At 39.0% G+C, this 27,781-nt stretch overlaps 1 protein-coding gene and 1 pseudogene across 5 annotated transcripts; one reads left to right on the plus strand and one right to left on the minus strand.

Moving 5' to 3' along the window:
- The first annotated feature begins 79 nt into the window (after positions 1-79).
- LOC107600911 (WD repeat-containing protein 34-like) lies at positions 80-4,109 on the plus strand (annotated as a pseudogene).
- LOC107600910 (spectrin alpha chain, non-erythrocytic 1-like) lies at positions 3,978-27,781 on the minus strand. Of its 5 annotated transcripts, none has more exons than XM_016292890.1 (52): positions 27,702-27,781; positions 27,466-27,610; positions 27,120-27,274; positions 26,870-27,005; positions 26,580-26,681; positions 26,328-26,465; positions 26,091-26,201; positions 25,915-25,992; positions 25,626-25,781; positions 25,334-25,538; positions 25,002-25,183; positions 23,972-24,215; positions 23,762-23,884; positions 23,406-23,623; positions 23,040-23,132; positions 22,796-22,930; positions 22,539-22,687; positions 21,298-21,496; positions 21,089-21,193; positions 20,423-20,455; positions 20,255-20,290; positions 19,937-19,984; positions 19,167-19,258; positions 18,909-19,053; positions 17,856-18,037; positions 17,651-17,750; positions 15,735-15,932; positions 15,498-15,644; positions 15,287-15,390; positions 15,033-15,195; positions 14,768-14,782; positions 12,727-12,858; positions 12,498-12,635; positions 11,634-11,738; positions 11,331-11,539; positions 11,115-11,235; positions 10,889-11,010; positions 10,586-10,718; positions 10,372-10,470; positions 10,072-10,231; positions 9,881-9,957; positions 9,582-9,791; positions 9,200-9,496; positions 9,004-9,116; positions 8,481-8,498; positions 8,129-8,191; positions 7,088-7,142; positions 5,253-5,449; positions 4,999-5,052; positions 4,768-4,914; positions 4,540-4,687; positions 3,978-4,438 (listed from the first exon to the last, which is right to left on the minus strand). In XM_016292890.1, exons 2-52 carry the CDS (start codon positions 27,562-27,564, stop codon positions 4,313-4,315), a joined length of 6,615 nt encoding a protein of 2,204 aa, XP_016148376.1. In that variant the 5' UTR covers positions 27,565-27,610; positions 27,702-27,781; the 3' UTR covers positions 3,978-4,312. The 5 variants fall into 5 exon arrangements, with proteins under 5 accessions (XP_016148376.1, XP_016148374.1, XP_016148375.1 ...); XM_016292888.1 differs by lacking the exon at positions 20,423-20,455 and adding an exon at positions 21,910-21,969; XM_016292889.1 differs by lacking the exon at positions 19,937-19,984 and adding an exon at positions 21,910-21,969.

The following is a 27,781-nucleotide window of genomic DNA, read 5'->3' on the forward strand; positions in this document are numbered from 1 at the left end:
CACTGTGTGCAGTGACCAAATACAATAAAATAGCTTGCAAAATTATCGATAAGAAGTGTTTTCCCATCACAGAAGCAGATATTGATTCGCCCAACATAAAACAGTTTGTAAATATGATGACTAACCAGAAAAATCGTGCTTTAAGAAAAAAATAATCGCTAGCTCAAAGCTAACTGTAACGTCTTGAGACAAAACAATTTATAGAGATATGAACATATACCTTATTTTTTCTGAGATAAAGTGTGAGACATTTTAAACATGTTCACGGATGAAACTCTTGATTTAATTGCTGCTGAATCGACATGGAGAAAGTCACATCAGCAAACACAAGAATCGGTAAAAAAAACCTTACTTACCTTCTCTAACCAGAATATTCATGCACTTGAAAAAACATCAGTCCTTTTGTGTGATGATGTATATTGTGTTTTATTCCCGCCCAGAGAAGCTGTCAAACTCTTCCAGTTCACACAGCAGAGGCTGAAACACAAGCCAAAGATGTGTTAGACAACAGCACCCAGACACAAGAGCAGATCAGTCAAACACTCTCTCTAGATCAAAACATATCTCACTTTCCTGGCTTGCTGGACTTCTTGCATAGAGCTGAAGACGTAGTTACCAAAGAACTGCTGAAGAACTCCAAGAGTCATGCTTTTGATGGGTTTGAAGTGAACTGGGAGGATCAGAATGAGTCGGTGAGAGCCTTGAATGCAAAATATATGAATAATTGTATTACAACTTGGTGATTTCTTTGCACAGGTGTCCTGCATGTACCGTCTTCAGCATGTTGATGCTCAGGAAAGGGGTCTGCAAGTCACCAGTGTGTCCTGGAACTGCACCGGCTCCGTCATAGGCTGTGGATTTGGCCGGTAACAGCCCTTTCCCCATACAGACACATAAAACCACCTGCTGGACTCGTAATGTTAATGTTGTTTTTGGGGGGTTAGTGTGGATGATGGTGATTGGAGCAATGAGAAGGCTTATGTGTGCACGTGGAACCTGGACCGACAGAAGCTGAACCCAAAGCGGCCGGATGTGATCATAGACGTGGTCACTCCAGTCATGTGTCTGTGCTTCCATCCTCTGAAACCGTCTGTAGTGGCTGGTATGGACACACATTTACAAAATCAAATGCTTTACATTAAAAAAAAATATATCTTAAAGAGTGAAACACACACACACATACACGTCTAGGTTCATATTTTACCTCAAAATGGAAAATAAAAAAAACATCAAATGTGAATTATTTGCATGAAGAAATTTAAGCTTAACATTTTTTGGCATTGTGAAATTATTTTCCATCATGTTGCGTCAGTTAAACAATACAGAAATAAAAAATCATCCTGTTTGGATGCAATGTTTTTAAATGAGCTAATTTTAAATAAGCAATATTAGAGGCAGTAAAACAACTACCACTATTAAAGATAGATGATAGATAGATTTTATTTTTGAAAGAAACTTATGTAGCAAGTATGCATTAAATTGATCAAAAGTGACAGTAAATTCATTTATAATGTTACAAAAGATATATGTTTCATATAAATGCTGTTCTTTTGAACTGGCCAAAATTTAATATACATAAACAGTATATATCAACAGTCTCACTAAAAAAAAAATCTATTTGTGCAAGTGATTTTCTCCAAGTATTTCCATACTGCAGTTTTTGCCAATTATATTCCTAAGTGGAATCGAAACCTTAAGTTATTAGGGACAAATAAATATTGATGGCTCATTTCATCAAACTCATTTCCAGTGGTCCTCTTTATGGTGTCATTAGGGGGGCTGTACAGTGGTGAGGTGCTGGTCTGGGACACCAGCCACTCCCAGGACCTCATTCAGTCTCAGATGGGAATGTCTGCAGATACTCACCGTGAACCAGTTTATCAGGTATTTAACCTATTAAATAAAATGTCTGTGACTGAAACATGTCATACATGCAGAGTATTTCTGTGTGCACAGGTCAGCTGGGTCCCAGGGGCTTTACTGAGCGCCGGGTCAGGAGGAAGAGTTCTGTTGTGGACTGTTGATGGAGCTGAAGCCAAACTCATCTTGAGTTCTGGATATGCTCTTGTTCAATAGCAAGTGCCTCAGAGTGGAGCAGCAAGCAAAGTGGGTCACAGTATGGTCTTGTCAAAAAAATGATTTTGTAAAAATTGCAATCTGTGCATTTTTCTTTGTGAAGATGATGTAATGAACGTATTACCCTAATGAACCACATGGTTTTTACACAAATTAATGTAATCCAGTTTAGATATGATATCTAATCGTTATTGTAATGTTCACACATAAATCAGAGTGAGAAAAGGAATGTGCTAATTAATTATAACTTTCATGGCCTGTTAAATCTCAAAAAGCCTGTCATATACAAGTTATATTTCATCTCAAAATATAGCAAATTACATTGATTAAATTTTTTTTTTTTACTTCATATGATAAACACATTTTTGACCAAATTTTTATTACTGTATAGAATGTGACAATGTTATTTTTATATCAAGACAATGTTATCGTTTTTTTTGTAATATTTTGAAATAAGTTTTATTTTTTGCATTTTCTGTTTTCATGGTAAATTTTGTGTTGTGTGTTTTTGTCTGTTTTGTTTTTTTTAAATACGTCTATATAGATATTATAATTTAAGAAAAATAATTGAATTCAATGAATTTTATTTGTTTTTTTATTTAGTTTTAGTTATTTTAGTACATCAGGTAAAACTAAAATGAGAAATGTTGCTTTGACAACTAGCTGAAATAAAATAAGTTTTATTTATTTGTTGTACATCAGTTCATTTACTGTTTATTTTATAACAAGTAACAAAAATGTTTTTTTTTAAATGATTTATTTGTAACTACTTTTTAGCTATAACCTTGGTATGTGACGATAAAAATTATATAGTACGTCATTTGTAAGGAAATTTATATATATTATGGCAATATTTATTTTACTGTTATAATGCTGTTTTTTCACATTGCAATATAATATATTATAATATATAAATATAATAATAATCTTTTGATTTTGGGATGAAATGTGACCATGCCATATTTTTGCGCATTTTACTCTAATAATACAATTGTCTCTCCCTGAAGACCCCAGGTATCACCAATATAGGAGTAACCTCTGTTGCACTTTCCCCGTGGGACCTGGACACGTTCTTGGTGGGCTCAAGAGGGAGGCCTTGTGCCCAAATGCTCTTTCAGCAGTGAGACAGTAGCAGCAGTGCCCCCTGATGGTGAGAGCGTGACACTGCGGGCCCCAGTGCAATTCTCTTTCTCAACACGAGGGGGCCCAGTGCACTCAATCCACTTCTCACCATTCCATAGGTGAGCTTTGTGGTATTTTTTTTGTGCTTTATTTACTTAGTATAATATCTACTTTAAGGATAACTGGTAATTGTAACATCTGGTGTTTCTGCTTTTTAGGAATCTGTCTCTACGGGTGTCTGATTCATATACGTTTGGGGTGTGGTGGTCACCCACACGCCCTCTAGTCTTTGCTGCAGCCACAGGACAGGGCGAGATGTTTGTAATTCTCCAAACTGCAATTTTTATATTTTTATTTTTAAGTTTTTTTCCTCCTTAATTTTACATTTTTACCATTTTACTTTTTTTTTTCCTCCATAATTTTTAGGACTGGTTTAAATGTTTGATTTGGGTCGAAGGTCTTTAAGGCCAGTTGCCACAATTGACCAGAACACAAGAGGTCAGCCAAGGTATTGCCTGGAGTTCAACCCCAAACACACAAATCTGATGGCAGTGGGAAATGCAGATGGTAGCATCAACATCTGGCAGCTTAGTGCCGAGTTAACGGAACAAGGTGCCAAGGAGATGGCAATGCTGGAACAGCTGGCCAATGAGGTGGCAGACTGAGTCTGTTTTAACTTTGTCATTAGAAACTGTCTTGCTCGAGTGTTCTTAAAACTCTTTTTTTTTATGTATCTTCAATTGTACATTTACACCGTAAAATAAAAACACTGACATCTCTTTCCAGTTATAACCAGTAGCGTTTATTTAAGCACACTGCAGGCTCATGGGTGATGTTACAGCATATCCTCTCTATAGGTTTGTTAAATAAAGCAAAGCACTTAACAGCTAAAACAACCACAATAAAATGCAGACAGATCCACTACACTATTGTCAGTGAAGCATGAGGAAGTGTCAGATAAATACGCAGGGTTAAGAGTGTTAGCAAGATACAGATATTGCTATACTGGGTGCTATAGAGAATTTCAATTCAGATCCATGCAGTTTGGTTGTGTGTTCTTGTGAAGGGGGGAAAACGCATCCCAATTGGTCACTGGCAGGCAGGGGGCGGGGAATCAGTTGACGAAGAGCGAGCGGGTGAATTCCACAAAGTCGAAAGCTGACGGGATCTCGCGGCCCTTGGTGTCCAAGTAGGGCTTCATATGGGAAATACAGTAGTCTGCCTGTTCCTTCGTCAGGTTCTGTAAACACACAGAAGGTCATTAAGACCAACTTTCTAACACCAAACATGAAAGAGAGACCAAAAGTTTGATATTGATCCAATACCAGTTGTAAATGGTACCTGGTAGAGTTCTTCCTTGGTGACGTAAGGTTTGTTCTCGGCGCTGAGAGCACGGAAAGCGCTCTCGATCTCCTCGCTTGACTTCACGTTCTCCGTTTCTCGGCTGATCATGAAGGCCATGTACTCCTGCAAGGACACGTTTCCATCCCTGAACAAAACAAACCGATGTTAGCTCCATGACAGAAAGAACACAGAATATTTAGCACATCCACAGATGATGTTTCTAACCTGTTCGGATCCACTATGTCCAGGATGGACTCAAACTCTGGGTCTGGTTCTCCTTCTTCAACCATGGGCAGGTCGTAGCCCAGAGACCGCAGGCAGGACTTGAACTCCTGGTGATTGAGACGTCCAGATTTTTCTTTGTCGAAATGCCTGAGAAACAAACATTTGTTACATTTTCAAGAATGCTTGAGTTTAGCATTTGCGATTTGATTTTCATTCAAGTGGATTACTCACTTGAACATCATGCTGAACTCCTTCAGGGCCTCTTCTGTTACTCCTGTAGTGTTTCTAAAAGAGGAGTACAAGAAATAGAACAAGTAAAATTACATGTTACAAAATGAACTATTAAATAACAATAATAAAAACATAAATATATAAAAAACAACAAAATTGTATTATGATAAAAATTTATTTTTATAAAAAACGTTATAATATAATATCATATATTATAATAAAAAAATATTAAGGACTGGTTTGAGAAGTGTCACCTGGCTTGGATCTGTTGTTCCAGGTTGTGTTGCATTCTCATGCCCAGTTGGTCGAGTTGGTCCCACTGTTGGGCCAGACCCACGGTGCTGTGCTCTGTGTATTTGTTGTCCAGGATCAGCGCCTCCTCCATAGCTGCACCCAGATCCTCGATCTTCTTCAGCTGACTTCGCATGGCACGAATCTCCTGGTGCTTCCGCTGCAGGGAAAACCAGAGGGATAAGACATGAGAACAGAGCATCTTATAGTTCAGTGTGTCTATTACTGTCTAGGGTTTAAACTTTATGCAACTGTTTTAATGAGTTCTTTTCTACAGACTTCTCAAGTGAAATGTTAATACAATGAATTCCAATGATTTTTTCCATGACTTTCTAGTAGTTTATAATGAATGGATATTTGGAAAGCACTTTATATAAATAGGACACACACAGCAATGTTTCACTAAAAAACAGCATGACTATATAAAAAAAAATTGTACTTACTATATATATTGTACTGAAATGTCTTGCAGATGAAATAATTTAGAGCTCAACGTAACTAGATTTGTAAAAAAATATATATATATTTTTAGGATTTGATCAATTTGTATGACTAGACCTGGAATTTACCATTTTGCACATAAAATGCAATTTTTGGGATTTTTCTTAAGCAATTTTTTATAAGAAACTATATTTACTTTTTTTTATATAATACACACTACCGCTCAAACAGTTTGCTGTCAGTAATTGTTTTAAAGAAATAAATACTTTTATACAGCAAGTACATATTAAATTGATCAAAAGGCAGTAAAAACATAATGTTACAAAATACTCCTATTTCAAATAAATACTGCTCTTTTAGACATTCTATTCATTAAAAGAATCCTGAAAGAAATGTATCTCGCATCACAAAAATATTTAGCAGTTTAAATATTATATTAATTTCAACATGGATAATTATGGTGGCCCAGTAGTGCACAACATAATCCATAGGACTCATTTTGTTGTGTTGTGCTAAATTCATTGTGTTGCGACTTGTTTCTGTTGTATTGTGCTAATTTCGTTGTGTTGTGACTTGTTTCCGTTGTGTTGTGCTAATTTCATTGTGTTGCGACTTGTTTTCATTGTTGTGCTAATTTCGTTGTGTTGCGGCTTGTTTCCATTGTGTTGTGCTAATTTAGTTGTGTTGCGACTTGTTTTTGTTGTGCTGCGGCTTGTTTCCGTTGTGTTGTAGCTTGTTTCCGTTGTGTTGTGCTAATTTTGTTGTGTTGCGACTTGTTTCCGTTGTGCTGCGGCTTGTTTCCATTGTGTTGTAGCTTGTTTCCATTGTGTTGTGCTAATTTCATTTTGTTGCGACTTGTTTCCGTTGTGTTGTGCTAATTTCATGGTGTTGCGACTTGTTTCCGTTGTTGTGCTAATTTCGTTGTGTTGCGGCTTGTTTCCGTTGTGTTGTAGCTTGTTTCCATTGTGTTGTGCTAATTTTGTTGTGTTGCGGCTTGTTTCCATTGTGCTGTGCTAATTTTGTTGTTTTGTGGCTTATTTCCATTGTGTTGTGCTAATTTCGTTGTGTTGCAACTTGTTTCTGGTGTGTTGTGCTAATTTTGTTGTGTTGCGACTTGTTTTTGTTGTGTTGTGCACTACTGGGCCACCGTAGATAATAATCAGAAAAAGCTGAAAATTCAGCTTTGCCATCTAAAATATTAAATATATTAAAATAGAAGTTATTTTAAGTTGTAATAATATTTCACAATATTCTATTGATGATATTATTTAATACACTAATGCTTCATTTTGTTATTCACAATCGATCAGCTTCACCAAACGGGTCTCAATTATCCATCGAGTGCTCTCAAACTCACCTTGGTGGCCTCTAGCTGTGACTCTAGAGTTCCAGATTCTTCCACCATGCAGGACCTGCCCACACACAGAGTGATGAAACCAGCAGCAGGAGCCCGAGAGCACATAGCACATCCACCCAAAATCATCTCACTCACTCCACATGTCAGTCTACACCTTACAAGGGCGGCTCTCACTAGACTAGCTCACTTATTGGGTCAAAGAACAAAACCAATTGTATTGGGCAGAGTAGACCTTAAAAAGGTATTTTTTTTTATATATATATGACTATGAGTTTATACTATATTGTTTAAATGGTTTGCATAACCATTACATCTAGTTCTGTAACCTGCATCTTCCTGAATTTTTTGTACATAATAATGGGACTTACCAATTTTGTAGTAGATATGGAGTACAAACTATAAGCCACCCCAGAATGCAACTACAGTAACCAAAGTCATGCTAACGAAGTCAAATTATATCCATGGTAATCCAGACCATGCTTGATTAGGGCTGCTGTCAACAGGGTTAGAAACTGCTATATTTGTACCACTGCTTAGTTTTAGTTTTGTCTTGCACACTTTTAAAAGCAAAATGTGCAAAATCGATTCAGAGTTGGACTCGACTAGCCATATTATAAATGTCCAAAAAATGTCAATGCACAGTTGTTTGAATTCAGATCAGGATATTGAAAATGTCTACAAGCACTTTTTCAATCATGGAAATCACATTGCAGTTTCCACCCTGGATCTGGTGCATGAACATTTTCCTCAGAATGAAGAAGAAAAAACAAAACAAATAACTGAAACATGGAAAAAACAAAACGTTTAAAGAATGAGATGAAGTGTTCACACTCCTCAACATCAGTGCCAAATGTAGCCAGGCTTGTTGGATTAAGAAAAAAAAAAGCCTCACATCGCAGTGAATGTTAGTAAAAGGGAATTGAACACACACAGAGCCTTTACAGTGGGGGTCAGACTCGAGTGCATGAGGAGAAGAAAACCCAAAAGGTGTGGGGTGAGGGGGCAAGAGGCCAATCAGAGGAGGAAAAAAAGGGAGAAGACCTTCCAGAAAGATCATCATCGACTTCATACTGATAGACACGGATTACCCTCCGATAGGCTATGCTATTCAGAGACGAGGGAGGTGGGAGATGAAGAGGGAATGGAAAAAGAGTGTGAAAAACAGAAAGGAATACATCTGGAAATATATAGTAAAAACATACGATAAAATACGCAAAATATAAGTAAAGTGAGATAAAGTTTTTCTTGAGACACCCTGTATTATTTCTATCCAAATTATTGTTCTATTCTAACCTGTTTCTATCATAATGGTTCCATTAAATGCTATTAAACAATACATACACACTCTCACACAAACATACTATAGTAAAAGAGTAAAAAATGTGATATTAACCCATCCAGAAGGTATGTCCTGATTAGAGAAATGATCCCAAGCATCAGGGTAGCAGCGAGAAGGCCGAAGGAATGGGGAAAGAGAGACAAATAGAGGAGGGAGAGAGAAAGAAACAGTTAAAACATTGAGTGGTGACATCAACACCACTACTCAACACTCACATAAAAAGAAAATGTGACCAGCACAAAGCCCTGCTGCAGCATATCAAGCCCAGGTGGGTTTAAGTTGTGTGATCAATGTGAAAACTTTCATCACACCAAAACAGACAACATGGCAAAGCAGGCAATGACTTAAAGACTGTAGTCACAAAAACAGTTGATGACACGAATGAAAATGGGCATCTAAGAAAGTTACATGGAGATCAGGAAAGCTTGATCAAATGCGAACAAATGTGTGTGTGATGTCATGCAATGGAAACAAATGTGTTGCATGCGGTGTGTTTAAACCTCGAGCATAACTCTACTCTAATGATACTACTATAGAGAACACAGCACTGTAAGTAGTGCATGCTGGTCCTCTGTACCTGGTCTCCTGCAGCCATTGGTGGAAGGCATTGGCATGTTGGGCAAACTCTTGTCTGAGTTTATCGTTCTCTTCCTGTCTCCTCTGTTCCTTCTGTAGCTCCAGCTCTCGCTCCTATAAATCATATTTATATAATTATTGAGTTTTTTAACTCTACTTTATACACATTCAATCATGCTTCAGAATTCCATTATTACCTTGATGATCTTTTGAAGGTTCCTCCAAGTCTCCTCAAGAGCCTCCATGGTGAACCAAGTGTATGGATTGGAGGCCACGTGGTAACTCTTGATCTGACGATCAAGTTCTGCCAGTTGGTTGAAGTCGGCCTCTGCGGAGCTGAGCGAGGAGCGGAAGGCATCATGGGCATCCCGCAGGGCCCTGATCTCCTCCAGAGAGTTGCACCTTACAGGGTCTGTCAGATCTTCTTCAGCGTTCTCAAACCAGCTGTTGAAGGCTGAGGCCTTCTTGGCAAAGGTGAGGAACAGATCCTCGACCTGGATGGAGTAGCGAACAAGAGTTAAAAGACACAAAACAAAAACGTATTTTTCCTGACTTGAGGCGAAATTTCATTCTTCACACCTTTCTGAAGTGCTCCTGGGCCTCCAGAAGCTTCTTCTTGCGGGCGGCTGAGTTGGACAGCAGCTGGTTCCAGCGCTTCATCAGGGTGGCATGACGAGCCTCAATGGCCTTGGACTGTACGTGTTTGGCAGCCAACAGCTGGTCTTTCAGGGCTGTGATGTTGGTGATGCCCTCCTGCTGGAAGGCCTGAAGCCCAGCATCAAAGGTTTCCTATGACAGAGTGGAATCAAAACAGTCAGTTACAGCAGTAAATGGATATGCTGTGCTATGGCTATATTATTCCATATGCTATGTCACACCTGTTTAGTGAGCAGAGTCTGCACCGAGGAGAGATCTCGACCATAGTCATCGGTCTTCAGGCTGTTTTCCTTCTCGCCTAAGACACATTTGAGTTACAGATTACAAAGAAGCAGAGAAAATAACATGTTATTTCTTATCAAACCCTCTTTTAAATGAGGTTTGATGCATATGAGAGGAAACATTTACTCACCAATCCAGGACTCCACCACATCAGCCTTCCAGTTGAACTGAAGGAAGGCAGAGTTCTCATCCAGTTTAGATTTCCTCTGAGCTGCAGCTCTCTCAAGCTCTGACACTTTCCCACGCAGGGCCTTCATTTTAGCCATGATGTTCTCCACGTTGTGGTTTTCCTGCACAAAAAGCCCGAATATGATGTCATGATATTGCCATCAGGTCACATCCTACTTCAAAGGGACTGTCTATAATAAAGCATTAAAGGGTCAAAGGGGTAAATTTGTAGTATATGGACTTTGTAATAGTTGTACTATACCTTTTTGATAAGTTCATCTCCATTGGAACAAACATCATTCACTCGGTCCCTGTGCACAGTAAAATCCGTTTCAAATGCTTCGTGTTTCTTCAGCAAGCCCTGAAAAAGAAGAGCCAAATAAAGAAACTTAAGATACAAGCTAAAATAAAAAGCATTATGAAGGTGTGTCCAAGATCAAGCCATAATCAGCTAAATGTGGTTTATTTTTTCACACCTGCACAGCTGCCAGAGTATCACCGTAATCCTCACTTCCGACCAGGTTCAGTTTCTCATTAATCCAAGCTTCCTCTTCCTCCACATTTGCCACAAACTGCTGGTACTCTAGCGACTCCTCAAGCCTCTGTCCACTAAAAACCGGAAAACCAAAGAATTTTCAATAAGTAATAAAGTAATAAGTTACATAATCATAAGATTTTTGTTAATGTTTTTGAAAAAAAAAATCTTATTGATCCAAACTTTTGAATGTGATCAGAAAAATAGACCAGAAAAAAGTAAAATAGTAAAATACGGCACTGACCGAGCAGCAGCCAGATCTTTCAGTTCCCTCCAGTGCTCCACAAACTGGGCCAGCCTCTGATGGATCTCCTCCTGTCCAATGGTGTTGTCATCAGACAGCTTCTTCCCAGTTTCCAATACAGACTTCAAGGCCACAAAAATACTGTCAGCATTCAGAATGACGATTCACTTGAGACTTTTTCATTTCTGTGAACTGATATGCAACCATGTTGCAGGTGACTCCTCACCTGAATGGCCGGCTCGTGTGCTCCAAGTTCAGCCTCCAGCCTCTTGTGTTTCTTCCTCAGATTCTGTACTCCTGTCAAATCACGTCCGTAGTCCTCCGAGCTCACCAACAACTTCTTTTCCCTAATGGAAGAGAATGAATTCAATCTAGTGTACAGCCTCAAATAATGCAATTAGTGTGAAAAATTATAGATCACTCAGAATGATGTCAACCATACTTGATCCAAGATTCCTCATCGTCCAGATCCCTGAAGAACTGGTGCAGACGATGTGACTCGTTCAGCTTGGCACGGCGCCCAGCAGCCATGCTCTTGATTTTGCCAAAGCGTCCGTTGACGGCATCACGCTTGTCCTTAACCTGAGAGGTGTCGAAGGCATTGCTGGACATCAGACTGTCAGCCTGGCCATTGAGATCCTTTAGACGATCCTATAAGAACACAAAAACAAGCATTGATCAGACATATTGGATTTTGGTAATGCTCTAAATGAGTGATCCCTGATCAGTATGGCTGAAGAGCTACCTCATGAGCAGAGATGTCAGCCTCCAAAAGCTGGTGCTTCTTAAGGAGATTGTTGACTGAGGCCAGATCTTTGCCATAATCCTCAGAGGCAAGAAGAGCCTCAACCTAAAAGCACAGGAAAAATGTGCAATGGATATTATTATCATTAATATTATATAATTAAACTTTTACATTTAAAGGGATAGTTCACCCAAAAATGAACTATCTATAAAATGAACTAACTATAAAATTTGATGTTTATCTGCTTACCCCCAGGGCATCCAAGATGTAGGCGACTTTGTTTCTTCAGTAGAACACAAACGGAGATTTTTAACTCAAACCGTTGCAGTCTGTCAGTCGTACAATGTAAATAGATAATTTACATTATAAATGAATCACGGTTTTGAGTCATAAAACATACACAAACGAAACCAAATTAAACCCTGCGGCTCGTGACGATACATTGATGTGTAAAGACACAAAACGATCGGTCTGTGCAAGAAACTGAACAGTAGTTATATTGTTTTTTTACCTCTGATTTTCATAAATACTGTTCAATTTCTTGCACAGACCGATCGTTTTGTGTCTTTACACATCAATGTATCGTCACGAGCAGCAGGGTTTAATTTGGTTTCGTTTGTGTATGTTTTATGACTCTCAAAGCCGTGATTCCCATCCATTTACATTATACGACTGACAGACTGCAACGGTTTGAGTTAAAAATCTCCGTTTGTGTTCTACTGAAGAAACAATGTCACCTACATCTTGGATGTCCTGGGGGTAAGCAGATAAACATCAAATTTTCATTTTTGGGTGAACTATCCCTTTAAGTCAAGATTTAAGTCAAGAACTATCCTAAGTAGCTACTAAGTCATATCTCAATACCTCAGACAACCAGAAGTCAAAGTCCTTGATGCCAGTGTTGAAGTTCTGCTGCTTGTTTGCCTCTTTCAGTTTTTGACTCTTCTCGGCAGATTTGTTGACGAGGAACTGCCACTGCTCATCCAGAGCATTAAGACGAGCCTGAGAGCAAATGTGAGCACAACCACAGCAAAATGAGCACAGACTGTAACTCACCATCTGCCTATTTCTGAAATACTTCAAAAATTGTTACCTTGACGGCATCCTCACTTCCAGCACAGGCACCTCTCTGGATGAGAGCATTGCCCGTGTCAATCACCCCGCGGATACGATCAGCATTAGCGTGTAACTCAGCCTCAAAAGCCTGGTGCTTCTGGTGCTTGCTCTGAAAGTGGCAAGAAAGCGAAATACAGCTAAACTGAGCCACACAGTGATGTCATGCATGGGTGCAGCTGTGATAAAGCAATAGCTGGTTTTGTATCTAACACATGATACTGATATAAACTTCTCTGTGTAAAAACTCAATTTCAGTGAAAGCAGTGCATATTCAAAGCTATTGTAACGCATGTTTGTGCATTTTATGTGTATGCCTTTGTGTAGACTGTTTGTGAAAGTTTATCATTATTTGTAGCCACGAAAGAGCAAACCTTTTCAAAACATCAATGTGTACATTGTGAGAAAAAAAGTGAGGTGACTGTGAATTTACAAACCACCAAACAAGGACCAAACATGTAACGTGGAACTCGTACTATGAACAGGACACATTCAAAGCCTGATGGAGCATTCAATAAAATGAACTGGACACCATCCAGCACACAATGAATTCTGTGAGGAACCTAAGAGGACTTGGGGTGTTTTGTCTGAGATCATTTAATATTTTATATCGCCCAGAGAGAATGGAAGAAGGAAAAAGCACTTCCAAATGGCTTATCTAAAGCATTTGCCGATACACTCAAAGGAAGCCGGGCTGCTGGTACTGTAACTGTACAGGTGCATCTCAAAAAATTAGAATATCGTGAAAAAAAGTTTTTTTTTTTAAACTTTCATATATTCTAGATTCATTATATGTAAAGTAAAACATTTCAAAGGTTTTTTTGTTTTAATTTTGATGATTAGAGCTTATAGCTCATGAAAGTCAAAAATCTCATCTAAAGACAAGTTACAAAAAAAAAAAGAAAAAAAAAAGAACTTTTTCACGATATTCACATTTTTTGAGATGCACCTGTATATGGATTCTGGCCATAGCACACATGTAACCGTATCTGTTGTTTTAACACAGTATTCCACAAAAAAGCAAAGCAGAATTGCTTGTTTGAAAGCACCTCTCCACCGTCTCTCTCTCTGGGTTGACAGAATTGCGGCTATGTTCGGAATAGCACTAACGTACTATGCATACTACTTTTACAACATGCATATTAGATGTACTAGGAAATATTTGTATGCATGTAATATCTGGATGATTTCCTACATTTAGGGGCACACTGTAGGATACAAAGAGTTAAGAAAATTTACACTAAATTTAAAAAAATTCAATTATTTCTGGGATGAAAACTGAAACATAAAGCGGTCACGTGATAACAGGAAAAAGCTCTAGGTTTGCTGTGCTTCTTTGTAGTTGTAAAAAAGAAGAAGTGGTGAATATATATAAATAATAATAATCATAAAGTAAGAAATGTTATAAATGTAATATTTCACTGTAGAATTCTTCTTTTTTTTTTACAGTATACAAGTACAATTACAAAACAAATTTTTATGACTATCTTAATATCTTTATTTTCAAACATTAAGCCATCTAAATAAATGAAATTGTAGCAAAGTGCTACAGTACTATATGTTTATATCCCATACAGTATATGTGTTTATATTATGTGTAATGCATTCTGATTCACACAGTAGTACATAAAACAGTGGGAAGCATAAAGCATATAATTCTACTATGCTATTCTGAACACGGCCAAAAAAGTGTCTTTGCATACTACTTTTTGTCAAAATTTGCTCTCAGATCCACAACTCTGTGAGAGGCTCAGCTTTATTGTGTGGAACAAATTTAAACCAAGACATCCCAACTTCAATAACACAACAAGAAAATGGATGCCACATCCAGCAATTAAAAATGAAATGCTGCAACAATGGGGCGCGGGAAGGGGACAAACAACTGATGATGCTGTACAAAGCGAGACACATAATAGACATACGGAACTCAAATACACATTTACAGACAAAAACAATGAGACAACGGACAAGTGGAGAGACCCTATTGGGGTTAGTTAGCTCTGGCACACTACTGCACTTACCAGCAGCTTCGACAGCTAGAAACAGACAATGGGAACACAGACAGAGTTTCAGTTTAATTTCCTACATAATAAAACACTTGGGGTTGGTTAAGGTGGGGATAGTAAGAGAAACACATTTTAATTTGCACTTGAACGTATTATGCTATTAATATATTTACAAAGTTACACTTAAGCGCGATATTCACCTTTAAAACATAAAACATAGCATGTCTGCAAAAATATTGACATATCTGTCCTGAGAGTGATGCCTGAAATGTGACATTACCTGGATGTTGGTGGGGTCCTTGTAAGACTCGTCAGTGGCGGTTTGGAGTTTCTCACTGATCCATGCTTCGATCTCATCTACATCTCTGCTGAACTGCTGCAGAGTCTGGGACTCACCCAGCTTAGAGCGTTTCTCAATCATCTGAGCCTTGAGACGGCGCCACCTGGAGGTCAAAAGGACATACTGCTTTAACTTAAATGACAAATGGGACAGATTCACTCAGTGAGAGCAGTATCAAAAAGAAGAACCCAGACCTGTCTAAGACCTCATTACGACGATTAAAGATCTCAGGTTTGGCGTAGTGGTCAGCGCTAATGAGCTGGTCAGCGAAAGACTGCAGTGCTGCAATTTTCTCTTCCTGTGAGGACAGACAAATTTAAATAATTAATCACAAAAATAACTTCTAGATTCAAAATCAAATAATCTCAAGTTTGACTGCTTTATATCACAGTGGCGCTTGCTGACCTGCACATTGATAGCCTTATCAAAGTCTTCATGTTTCTTGATGAGAGCCTCCACGCTGTCCAGGGAGTCTCCCTTGTCATCGCTGGCCAAGAAGGCCTCGCGAGCTGCCATCCAGTTCTCAGCCTGCTCGCAGTCACGGTTGAATAGCTGCAGGAGACAAAATAAACATATGATATCATTTGCCATCTTCAAGTGTTCAAGTTTTGTGTATTAAATGTAAACATGGTCCTTGCTGACCTGCAGCTCCAGGCACTGATCCAGCATCATCCTGCGCTGGACCCAGGCCTTCTCTAGGTCGGCACGTTCCCGTTCAAGAGCCTCCAGCTTCTGTTGGATCTCAGGGCTGGCATAGTGGCCACGGGCAAGCAGCTGCTGTCCAAATTGTTCAAAAGCCTGGAAGGTGCCTACACGTGCGTCGATCTCAGTGCGGTGTTCCTACAGAATACGAATATGTGAGTGTTTAACATTTGTTCATGGGCTAAACAGCAGTGTTAATTTCGTTGACGAATAATTTTTGTCAATGACATTTTTTTCACTGACGATAACGAACTAAAACTCTTTTGAATGACAAAAACTATGACATAAATCTATTGACATTTTCATCAACGAATAAAAATGAGACGAAAATGTTAGGGAGGGACGATTTGGGAAGAGATTCATTCAGAACGAATCTGCTGCGTGGTTCGGAGGTTAGATGCGTACATATGAACCGGTGGGACATAAGCTAACATACACTTGCTGCACGTCGCATAAAACGTAAAAAAATTTCAATATGTGGGAGTAAGAGAATAGACATATGGATAAATCTGACGATGCAAGAGAGAACACAATTCGGTCCGGTTTTCTGAGCGCAGACACTGAAGCACAGACAGAAAGTGCGTCTCACAGCGCGTGAGTACTCTCTCGCTTCGCATGAATGGAGAATTACACACAAAATGATGTGGAATTGTCAGTTTTGACGAGTTTTCATGTAAACACAGTTAAGTGAACGTAAACAGTAGGGAGAACGTGTATCAGTACATTGCATCCATTGCAGCTGTGCATTCGGTTTTAAAGGGATAGCAGCCTAATATAGTTGCTATTGTCCGAGTCACTGATGTTAAGCAAGCAACGAAAGAAAGACAGAAAATCATGCACTGCTCTTGACTGAAAAACTTTAGTAGCCCTAAAGATTAATCTAAACTTATTTATGGAAATAAATATGTCTGCTTGAAAGAATGAAGAATATGGTTAACAAGTTGCTATAAATAATACATAATTAGCCTATATATAACCATTGATATTTAATTAAAAAGAAGACCATGTTCTTGTTCTTTATGAGAAGTGGTTTTATTTAATTTGAACAAAGTCATGTTGTGTGTCACCACAGTTAAATTGGTGTCTATCATGATAAAACCTTAATATCAAACCTATGAGTTTGAAAATTTTAGAGAAATGCTTAATAAATGCACTGTAACTAAACCCATTAGATTTTAGTCGACTAAAATCTTATGATATTTAGTCAACTAAAACTAAAAACAATTCAGATGACTAAAATATGACTAAAACTAAATGTCATTTTAGTCAAAAGACTATGACTAAAACTATGACTAACACTGCTAAACAGAATTTTGTCAAATATTATCAAAGGAAACTCATCTTCTAAACAGCAACTGTAACAACCCTAGTAAAAAAGTAATATATTTATTTCATACTAAGTATAGTTCAAATCTATTAACATATTTACTGACATATCGCTCAAGACTTACTGGTATCAAAATTATAATTCAACTTTATTTGGAGTAGTACTTGTGCACAATGATTATTTCATATTAAAGTATACTTGCAAAGCACAATCAAATATCAAGTATATCTTTAGTTCAATCAAGTATATCTTTAGTTGGACTTCAGCACTACTTCTGCACAATTAAAATGCATTAAGTACAAAATTAGTTGTTCCAATTTAGCAGACTTTAATAAGTATACCAGTTTAGTATTTTTTTTAGTATTTAGTATTTTTTTATTAATAAATACATATGTAAATGTATTTGTAGTATAGTTAGCTTGAAATAAATGTATTTCAAATTTATATGTATTTTCAAATTTATAATGTATTTCAAATTACATTTCAGTTTTCACTAGCGAAAGTACATATCATAGGAGTTTTTAAGTACCTGATGTCTCTCCAACAGGGCTTCAGCTCCAGTGACGTCCTTGGCCAGCTCATCTGAAGACACCAGCCCTCTGATTCCATTGATCCAAGACATGAGATCTCTGGGAGAGAGAAGCACAGATTTGTTTAGTCTCTTCTATATTTTTGCTCAGATGTCAAATAGCTTCTCCAAGTTGTTTGTTTTGCTCTTTTTTCCTCCTCCTCACCTGAAGTCACTGAGGAAGCGCTGCAGGTCGTGAGAGTTGCCCAGTTTTTCTTTGCGTTGGTCAGCACGACCCACCAGGCTGCTCCAGGCTGTGTTCAGCTCGGTGCACTTCTCTTGGATGTCATCCACAGCCTCAGGATGAGACTGAATCAGACGCTCTGCGGTCTCACCAAGAGAGTTCACCTGCCCCAGGAAGAAAATGATATATAAATCATGACAACTTTCAAAATAGTTTTAGCATGTTAACAGATATGACAATATTTAATGTATTTGGTCTTGGTGGACTAGATCTGATACACCTGCTACACCAGAGCAAACATGTAAGATATGCTGCTGCTGCATGAATAGGCACATATAAATCATGTAGCAAATCTAAACAGGTGGTGCTGGGGGAGGTGGAGGGTTTCAGAGGAACTCTGATAGCATGCAGCAGAACTAATTTACAGTATTTAAATGTTGAGCAAGCAAGCTCACTGGCTAAAGAATCAGGAGAGGACAATGAGCTTGTGCTGTGTAGAAAACATCCACAGCCTCAGGATGAGACTGAATCAGACGCTCTGCAGTCTCACCAAGAGAGTTCACCTGCCCCAGGAAGAAAATTATATATAAATCATGACAACTTTCAAAATAGTTTTAGCATGTTAACAGATATGACAATATTAATGTATTTGGTCTTGGTGGACTAGATCTGATACACCTGCTACACCAGAGCAAACATGTAAGATATGCTGCTGCTGCATGAATAGGCACATATAAATCATGTAGCAAATCTAAACAGGTGGTGCTGGGGGAGGTGGAGGGTTTCAGAGGAACTCTGATAGCATGCAGCAGAACTAATTTACAGTATTTAAATGTTGAGCAAGCAAGCTCACTGGCTAAAGAATCAGGAGAGGACAATGAGCTTGTGCTGTGTAGAAAATAATGTGATTTTTGGCAGATTGCATGTAAAGGACCTATCAGGCTGTGCCATATAAAGTTTTATGACTGAACTAGATATTTAGCAGATGTTCTGTTAGGAATGAACCAAAATCTAAACCAAAAATTAACATTTTACCTTGTCTCCTAGAGCAGCCAGGTCTCTCTCGAAGCCCTCGTGCTTACGCTGCAGAGCCTGCACGCTGGCGAGGTCATGACCGTAGTTATCAGTGTTCAGGGCTTGGTTCTTCTCTTCGATCCATTCCTTGGTCTCATCTGCATCTCTGTAAATCACACACTGAGCTGAATTCCTCTGCACTTCATGTGGCTCACATCACACATGTATAACATGAACATAACAGTATAATTTTGAGGTTAATCAGTGGCATATATGTACCTGTGGAACCTCTGCACCTCATGAGCACTGCCCAGCATGTTGCTTCGGTCTTCAGCCAGCTGCTGCAAGGCCCTCCAGCGGTTGTTCAGCTCCTATACACAAACATATAACCATTAGCAGCTAATCAGAGGGCAGGTTATAGGTCCAGTTAAGACAATGATATGATCCCTGACAGCAGATTTGACTCCCTGAGGTCACGTCTTAAATTATATAAAATTACTGATGAGAAACAAACCTTTTTTGGCAATCTACATTCAGAAACATGAAATTTAACAGCCAACCCACTATCCAAAGCGCCACTTAAATGGTTCCATATCCTTTGCGTCATACTTTGCTCTACATATCAGTAGCAAAAGTAACAGTATGGGTAAGTGGCATAAACAGAAAGGCTACAACATTAAAGCACATAGGATAAGTGATGACAGTTAGCAAATATGGAAAACTTGGGTGGGTGCATCGGCCACAAACTGAAAAAGAAGCGTTAATGCATTCTAGAATGGCTGTTTTACCTCCACCAAAACATATGGCGTGAAGACATAAAGGAGTTATTTCAAATGGTTGACACAGACTCATGAATGGAAACAAAGAGAGGGGGATGCAACCGCACAGTTGATGGTTCAGTAATAGGACATAGGGAACAAGAGACCATGGTAAGAGCACAAGACCACCACGATGAGTTAGTTCTCCAGGTTCACAGGGCACAATGCAGGATTTAGTGGGATTGGTTGAGGGAAGATTTAAAGATTAAAACTAAGAACCTAGAATCTTACCTTAATAGTATTAAAGTTGGCCGTTGTTTGAACAGCCAAGCGAACAGACTATATTGAGTAAAAAATGTGCAAAAAACAGAGAGAGGGCAGGAAAAGAACAGAAAAATACACCAGTCAAGAGAATGTCACAAGAGGAGTTACAAGAACCAGACTGCTCTTGTTGTTCTGTAATCACAGTCACCAAACATCTCTGTGGATGACATACTGGTCAAACAAGACCCTGCATAAAAACTAAACATGCATCAATCTCAATGACCCAAGATTAGACGACATAATAGATTAGATTTAAAGCATTTCAAATTCAGCATGCTATATCACCTTCCATGGAGATGCACCTTTGGAATCTGCTTCATCCTGTGAAATATATACAATAAATAAATAGAATCAGTTTAATAAAAAAAAATAAAAAAAGATATTCATGTGTATGTTTCATGCAGACACCCCAACTGTTATAGAGACAAGATGAATGTATAAAACAATAATGACCTTGCCAGGAGCTGAGCCCAGCATCTCTACTTGCTGATGGTGGGATGAAGGGGAGGTGTGATGAAGCAATGGAGGGTCGGAAGGAGAAAGGGGAAAAATCACCAAATCTATAAATCTCATACAATCAGGCATATAAATAAGAATACTACTCTGATGTATACTCTCCAAGTTTAAATGTAAACATAAAATTGATGAGTGGAATGACTCAAAATCTAGAAAACATCATGATGTATACTACTGTCAAAAAGTTCGATAAGATTTTTAAGTTCTAGAAAGAACTCTTTTGATGCTTACCAAAGATACATTTATTTAAACACAAAATACAGTAAAAACATTAATATTGTGAAATATTACAATTTAAAAATAACTATTTTCATTTCTTTTAGAAATCATTGTAATATGCTGAAGAAACATTTCTTTTTATTAGCAATGTTGTAAACAGTTGCCTAATATTTCTTTGGAAACTGCTTTTTTTTTTAGGATTCTTTGATAAATAGAAAGCTCAAAAGAACAGCAATTATTGAAAAAAACTAAAATTATATGTCTTTAAAATCATATTTATACATTTAATGCATGCTAGCAAAGAAATAAAATTGACCCCAAACTTTCAATGGCAATGTATGTTTAATCAAATTCACTGTGTGTGTAAAGTGTTTTTCTTTATACCTGGGCCTGCACAACAGGAGCCTCTTCAGCCATCAGTCCTTCAGACTCCAGCTCAGATGCCACCTTGTTTATATCCCTCAGCCGAGATTCATTTGCTTTCAGATCCTAGCAAACAATAAAAAATACAAGAGTTTAGAATCAGTGGACACTTATTAGCCAATGCTAGCATCTAGTGATAAAGGAGTCATAAATGTGTATGAGAAACATACCTTCTGGAAGTCATCAAACTTCTTCTGCAGAACTTCCACTTGCTCCAGATCAGAGCCAACCTCCTCATTAGTAAGCGCTGATTCTTTCTCATTGATCCACTGCTGCAGCTCGTTCGCCTCACGGAAAAGCATGAACTTCTTGCAGCTCTTCTCCAGCATGTCCTTCCTCTTCTCTCCAAACTCTTGCAGTGTACCATACCTACGTAGAGAGATCAGAGACTTTAATGCAACTCCCACCTCAAAACTGGGACTGAAACATCTCTTTCTAGGAGAGGAAATAGAAGCTGGAAACGCGGACAGGGGTTCATCTAACAGTGAGAAATTTGCATAGTCAGCAATAGAAAATGCAGAGTGAAACATCTAGACACCAACTCCACAAAAGGAAAAGCTCAGAATGACAACATCCTCAGAAAAGATGTGAACGTCTATCCCTTAATGGAATAGAAGAGGAGGAAGAATGAGACAATGATCTGATGGACAGAGAATGATAGAATTATAGAAGACCTAAAGCAGGAAAAACAGCAAGATGGATGAGGGGAATGTGGATGCAATGATTTTGCAATGATGGAGGCTTCTTTGATCAAATAAATGACATTGGTCGGGCCTACTCACAGTTCCTCCACCTGCTTCATGCGTACAGATACGCTGCACACCTCCTTGGTGACCACAGTCCTGCCACAGGGCAGGGCAAGCAGACACATGCAAGCATTTAAATTAAGAAAGAAAGAAAGAAAGGAAAAAGAGGAGTAACGAGGGGTCAGAAACATTATTAAGAGTTAGTTTTTAACAGATGCCTTATTTGAGCAGCAGGAAGAGTAAAGATGCAAAGATCTTAAGAGGCTTTGTGTTAAAAAGAAATGATTTTGTTGGAATGTAAGTAGTAAGGTTGAAAAATAATTACAAAAAATTTCACATTAGGGCCATCAATCAATTAAAATTATGAATTAATATTTCTTAACATTTTTGTGGAAACATACTTTTTTTCAGGGAACCTTTTTCTTTGATGAACAAATTGTCTTTGTGAAACAAATCTTTTTTAACATTATAACTGTATTTACTGTCACTTTTGATCAATTTAATGAATCCTTGCCGAATACAAATATCAATTAATTTTTCTTTCAAAAAAAGATTCTTTCTGGCCTCAAATTTTTGAGACATTGACAGCCCGAATGCATATTAGACAAAGTAAGTAGTCTGCCCTCAATCATTTGAATGAAAACCAAAAGCAGAATGACTCTTACTGATTCTCAATCTGCTCCTGTCGCAGAGCAATGCTGCCCTGTTCATTTAGCAGATTCTCGCGAGAGGAAGATTGAGTCGGGTCCAACTTCTTCACGTACGCTGCAGGAACAAAGCCCTGCCTGTCGTTCACTTCCACTTTCCACCAGTCCTGAGAACAAGATACATATATTAGTATATTATTTACACAAGTCCAAGAAAGTCATCTGGATTCAAACTGGCATGCTAAGTAACTCATGTAGCGTGCCCTATTAATCACCTTGTTGGTGCTGTTGAGCAGAGTGAGGATGTCGCCCTTCTTCATGGTGACCTCACGTGGACTCTTCTCCTGGTAGTCGTATAGAGCAAGAACCAGCTCCTTGCCGGTCTCATCATCAGTGGGGGCCACTTGTTGCTGTTGATTAAATCAATGAAAAAGGACCAAATTTTAATTTCCATAAAATGTAAAAGTTTTACGTGTTATTTCCTTTTGGTCAATGCAAAAGAGTTCTTTGTGATCTTACTCTGCAGGCCTCGGCTTGTTCTTTTAAGGCCTGGATGCTGCTGCCATACGCACTCAGATCAGACATCAGTGCCTCGTGCTTCTTCAGCAGAGCCTGTAAATGATAACACTGAAATTTTAGAGCCATCCAATTTTTTAAACAAAACTGCGATGACACCACAAAAGCAATTGAGTTTACTTCTGCCAATTAAGCACTTTAAACATCTTATGATGTATAAGGGATGCTACATGAAACAATCATCAGAAAAGAGACGAAATTTTATATATTTTTTTACCTTACATTGCATTTTTTGCTCAAATATTAGTAAAAATGCAATGTAATATTCTTACTAATTTCATTCTAGATCCAGCCCTCTTTCTTGTTTACCTCTGCAGAGTCTTCATCTTTGCCGTAGTCGGTGCTTCCTACAATGGGCTCCTTCTCTCTCATCCAAGACTCAGCCTCATTGGCATCAGCAAAGTACTGCTGAGCCTGAAGGGAGTCCTCCAGATCCTGTCTACGCTGGGCCGCTTTTCCCTTCAGTCCATCCCAACGATTGTGCAGCTCTTGCAGCTTAGCTTTCACATCGTCCCCTGCAAAGTGACCTGAAATTTGGAAAAAAGCATTTTATTTACATGAATATTCCAAACTTATTGTTTCTACTTTGAATAATGACTAAAGGCATTCTGAACCGATGCCTAATAGAAAGTCAGTCTTATGAAAGTGCAAGAATTAAATATTACCATCTTCAATCATGGTCTCCCCCTTCTGAGAAACAGCCTTGATTCGGGGTTCATGGCCAGAGATTTCCGCCTGCAGAGCCTGGTGTTTCTTCAGAAGGTTCTGGACTCCAATAAGGTCTTTTCCTAAGAGAGTACGAGAAAATCGTTTTTAAGAATATCAACAGTTTATAGTCATTTCAGATTTCATTCATGCAATTTAATCACACTAACCCCTGTTGGTGGAGGAAGCAATGGGTTCCTTCTCTCGGATCCAGGTCTCCTCATCTTCCACATCCCTGAAAAGTTGTTGAAGGCGCAGAGAGTCTGACAGCTTCTGTTTGCGGGCGGCCATGGGCTCCTTTAGAGCCTCGTAGCGTGCCACCAGAGCCTCTTGTTTTTTGCGGATGTTATCAGCGTCAAAATGGCCAGCCTCCTGGAACTGCCTGGCCTGAATAGTAATGCCATCAATGCGGTCCTGTAAAGAGGAGAGTTAAGATGAATGAGTTCAGATGCTAAAAAACAAACACTGCCAGCTGTACAGAATCATACAAGAAACAGTGTACCGTATTGGCCCGAATATAAGACGACCCTGATTATAAGACGACCCCCCTTTTTCCAGATGTATGTTTTGGAAAAAGGCTTTTTAAAAAACAAATCTTGTTTTTTCTCAGTAAAACACATTGTCTTCAATTATTTTCATATTGCATATTTTTCCTATTTAAATTTTTGTTTTGAAAGTATGGTAAAAACTGGTAAAATTTACCAACAATCACATTTAAAAAATATACACTTTTTGATATACCATTAAAAAAAAAAAACAGGTAGCCCATCTGAATTAGGACATTTAGGCTATCCATCTAATAGTAGCCTACCAAAATCTTATTAACAGTAGAAGTTAAATCTTACTGTAGTCTTCAAATCTGGGTACTGTCTTACATTTTAAAATCACAAAGGGAGTTTGGTCCCATCAGGCTAACGTGACAGTCACGACTCATGCAGCTGTAAGGTTTTCTTTTTCTTTTGTTTTTACTCACGATCTTTACAACACGCATTACATTACGTATTTCATGGCACACTCGTTTTATGCGTATTTGGCGCCACCTATTGTTGTGGGTGAATTATTGACATGTCAAAGTCTAGACCCTGAATATAAGACATTTTTTCAGATGTATTTCCAAGAAAAAAAACATTGTCTTATATTCGTGTCAATACGGTAAATGTCTAATATCAGTTACTTTGAAAATCATTCAGACATTGTTACCTGGTGAGCAGCCACATCAGCCTCCAGCAGAGCATGTTTCTTCTGAAGATTCTGGACGCTGGTCAGGTCTTTGCCAAAGTCATCGGAGGCTAGGTGTCCCTCCACCTCATACAGCCACAGCTCGATGTCCTCTACATTACGATTGAACTGCTGCTGTTGGTTCGCTTCACGCAACTTAATCCCTGAATGAGTAAATAATGTGATATCACTGAAAAATCTGCCTTTTGTTTCATAATTAACAATAATAAATCAGATAAACATAGTTTTTAACTACCGACAACTGTCTCTTCCTGTGAAATAGGCAGTACTGTCACACTGTGCCATTTTCTCACCTTTGAGTTCAGTTGCCTCTAGAAGTTTCTTCCACTGAGAGCTGACCTCATCCATTCGGGTGGACACCTCGCTGGAGGCGTAGTGTTTTCCATCAACCAGCTCCTGGCCTGACTTCTGCAGTGCATCAATGCGGCTCTGATTGGCAGAGAGCTCAGCTTCAAAGGCCTGGTGCTTCTGTACCTTCCCCTGCAGGTTGGATGGGTCCTGACAGAGAAGGAATAGAGGGTGAGAGTAAGAAGCAAATATAAACAATTGATTCCAAATGTGTAAAACAACTCTAGGACAACATACCTTGTAGGCCTCGTCAGTGGCAGTCTTCATCTTCTCATTGATCCAGCTCTTGAGCTCATCAGAGTCCCGGAAAAACTGCTGCAGATGGAAAGAGTCCTCCAGGGCGGCACGGCGAAACTGAGCGCGCTCGTGAAGAGCATTGCGTCTGCTCAGCAGCTGAAGTAGAAAAAAAGGTGTTTAAGTCATAGTATTACCAGTGATTCAGCACTTCTGTCAGCAATAATTGAGGGGAGGAAAGTGCTCGCAGGGTTGAAATGAAGGACGTTTCAGGGTGCTAATCTCCACTTACTGCATCTCTGCGAGTGGCCACATCCTCCTTGGCGTAGTGATTGTTCTGGATCAGTTTGGTGGCAAATTCATCCAGGGCCTGTATATTTCAGTAGAGAATTAAAAAGAAAACGGAGTAAGATTTGTAAACCTGATTATAACAGGCCTTGGATTTTATGTCATGCTGTGGTTTCTTACGGTGATCTTCTCTTCCTGGGCACTGAGGGATTTCTCAAAGTCTTCATGTTTCTTCAGAAGAGCTTCAACACTGTCCAGAGAGTCACCCAGATCTTCATTCAGCAGGAAAGCCTTTGAGAAAAACAGTTTGAAATGTTAAAATCTTTGCTCTCAGTTGAAAACAAAATTAAAGTGTTACACGATTCAGAGAAAGTATTTTGGCTGATCCTCATAACATAAGCCTAGATGAATTTGTACCTCTTGCTTGCTCATCCAGTTGTCGACCTGCTCAGTGTCTCTGTAAAAGAGCTGCAGGTCCATGCACTGCTCATACTGCTGCCTGCGTAGCTCCCACAGCTCCAGAAGAGACACTTTCTCTTCAGACAGGATGCCCAGCTACACCAACAAACACAAAATGAGGGTCATTCAGATTCTCACTTTAGAATTAAAAATGCATGAATGATGATTTGAAAATAGCCTACAAAAACACAGGTCCAAGGTCAGACACACCTTTTCCTTGACTTCCTCAGAAGCATAATGTCCAGTGTTCAGCAGAGCCTGCCCAGCCTCATCGGTAGATTTGAAACTGTCCTCATGAGCATCAATCTCGCCCTGGTAAAACATTATGGACATTATGGTCTTTCAATGTCAAGCATCCTTGGTAGAGTAATACTATAAGTGCAATACTAAATAAGCAAATCAGTTTTAAAAAAGAAAGAAAGGTTTAAGATCCTATATTTACTATCCAAACATAATTTTCCCATGTTGCTCTACTTGTTTAGATTTTCAAAGTTCAATACCTTATGCTCCTGGTGGCGGTCAAGCAGGGCCTCCGCTCCGGCCACATCGTTGGCCAGCTCATCTGCATTGATCAGAGCCTTCATCTCCGTCACCCAGCTGGTCAGGTCACGGAAATCTGCAGTGAAGCGCTGCAACCTAGAAGCAAGACAGCCATGAGATCACAAGCTAGCATAGTGTAAACTGAGTTTAAAATCTCAACCAATCAATTTGAAGTAGTGATCAAAAGCAAAAAGGTGCGTCTTAGCCTACCTGTAGGAGTCATTGAGCCGAGTGTGTCGTTCAGCTGCCAGGGTACGGATCTGCTCCCAGTTGGTAATGAGTTCGTCTCTTTTCAGGTGGATCTGAGAGGCATTCTGGGGGTGTGTCTGCTGCAGACGGTCTGCCTCGCCGCCAAGAGTGTTTACCTGAAGACAGAACGGAATGTCTATATCAAATAAACTGAATGACTGTACAATGCTTGCACATTCTGTTGTACATCTCTGCAACAAATTACATATACATAAATAAAACAATAAAATAATAAGTGTATAAATGTGATGGGCAAGTCTGTATTGAGGGATAGAAAAATAGAGTTTGTGGATATGCTGAGTCTGACTTTGTCCTTCAAGGCTGCCAAATCTCTTTCCAGCCCCTCGTGTTTCCGGAGCAGGGCTTGAACGCTGGCAAGGTCACGACCAAAATCATCAGATGCCATCAGCTGCTCCTTCTCCTTAATCCAGCTGATTGTCTCATCCACATCCCTGTAGGTCAGAACAGACAATTTCAGTGACTAAACACATTTAAACCACCAAATTTGTATAGTAGTGATTACAAATGTCTTGAATAACTCACCGGTTGAAACGCTGCACCTCAGCAGCACCAAATAGCTTGCCCTGCCTTTGCTGAGCCAAGCCCTTCAGCCTCTGCCAGGC

The sequence above is a fragment of the Sinocyclocheilus grahami genome, unplaced genomic scaffold (assembly GCF_001515645.1).
Source record: "Sinocyclocheilus grahami isolate Dianchi unplaced genomic scaffold, SAMN03320097.WGS_v1.1 scaffold294.1, whole genome shotgun sequence".
In the NCBI taxonomy this organism is placed as follows: Eukaryota; Metazoa; Chordata; class Actinopteri; order Cypriniformes; family Cyprinidae; genus Sinocyclocheilus; species Sinocyclocheilus grahami.

What these genes read in the sequence shown, in the direction of transcription:
- LOC107600910 (XM_016292887.1), bottom strand. Translation starts at nt 27,564, where the DNA reads ATGGCATCTGATGATTTTGGTCGTGACCTTGCCAGCGTTCAAGCCCTG. An exon ending in CCACTGACGAGGCCTACAAG is followed by an intron (nt 25,539 to 25,625) that starts GTATGTTGTCCT and finishes CTTCTCTGTCAG; the next exon opens with GACCCATCCAACCTGCAGGG. An exon ending in TTGACTTCTGGTTGTCTGAG is followed by an intron (nt 11,739 to 12,497) that starts GTATTGAGATAT and finishes CTGTGCTTTTAG; the next exon opens with GTTGAGGCTCTTCTTGCCTC.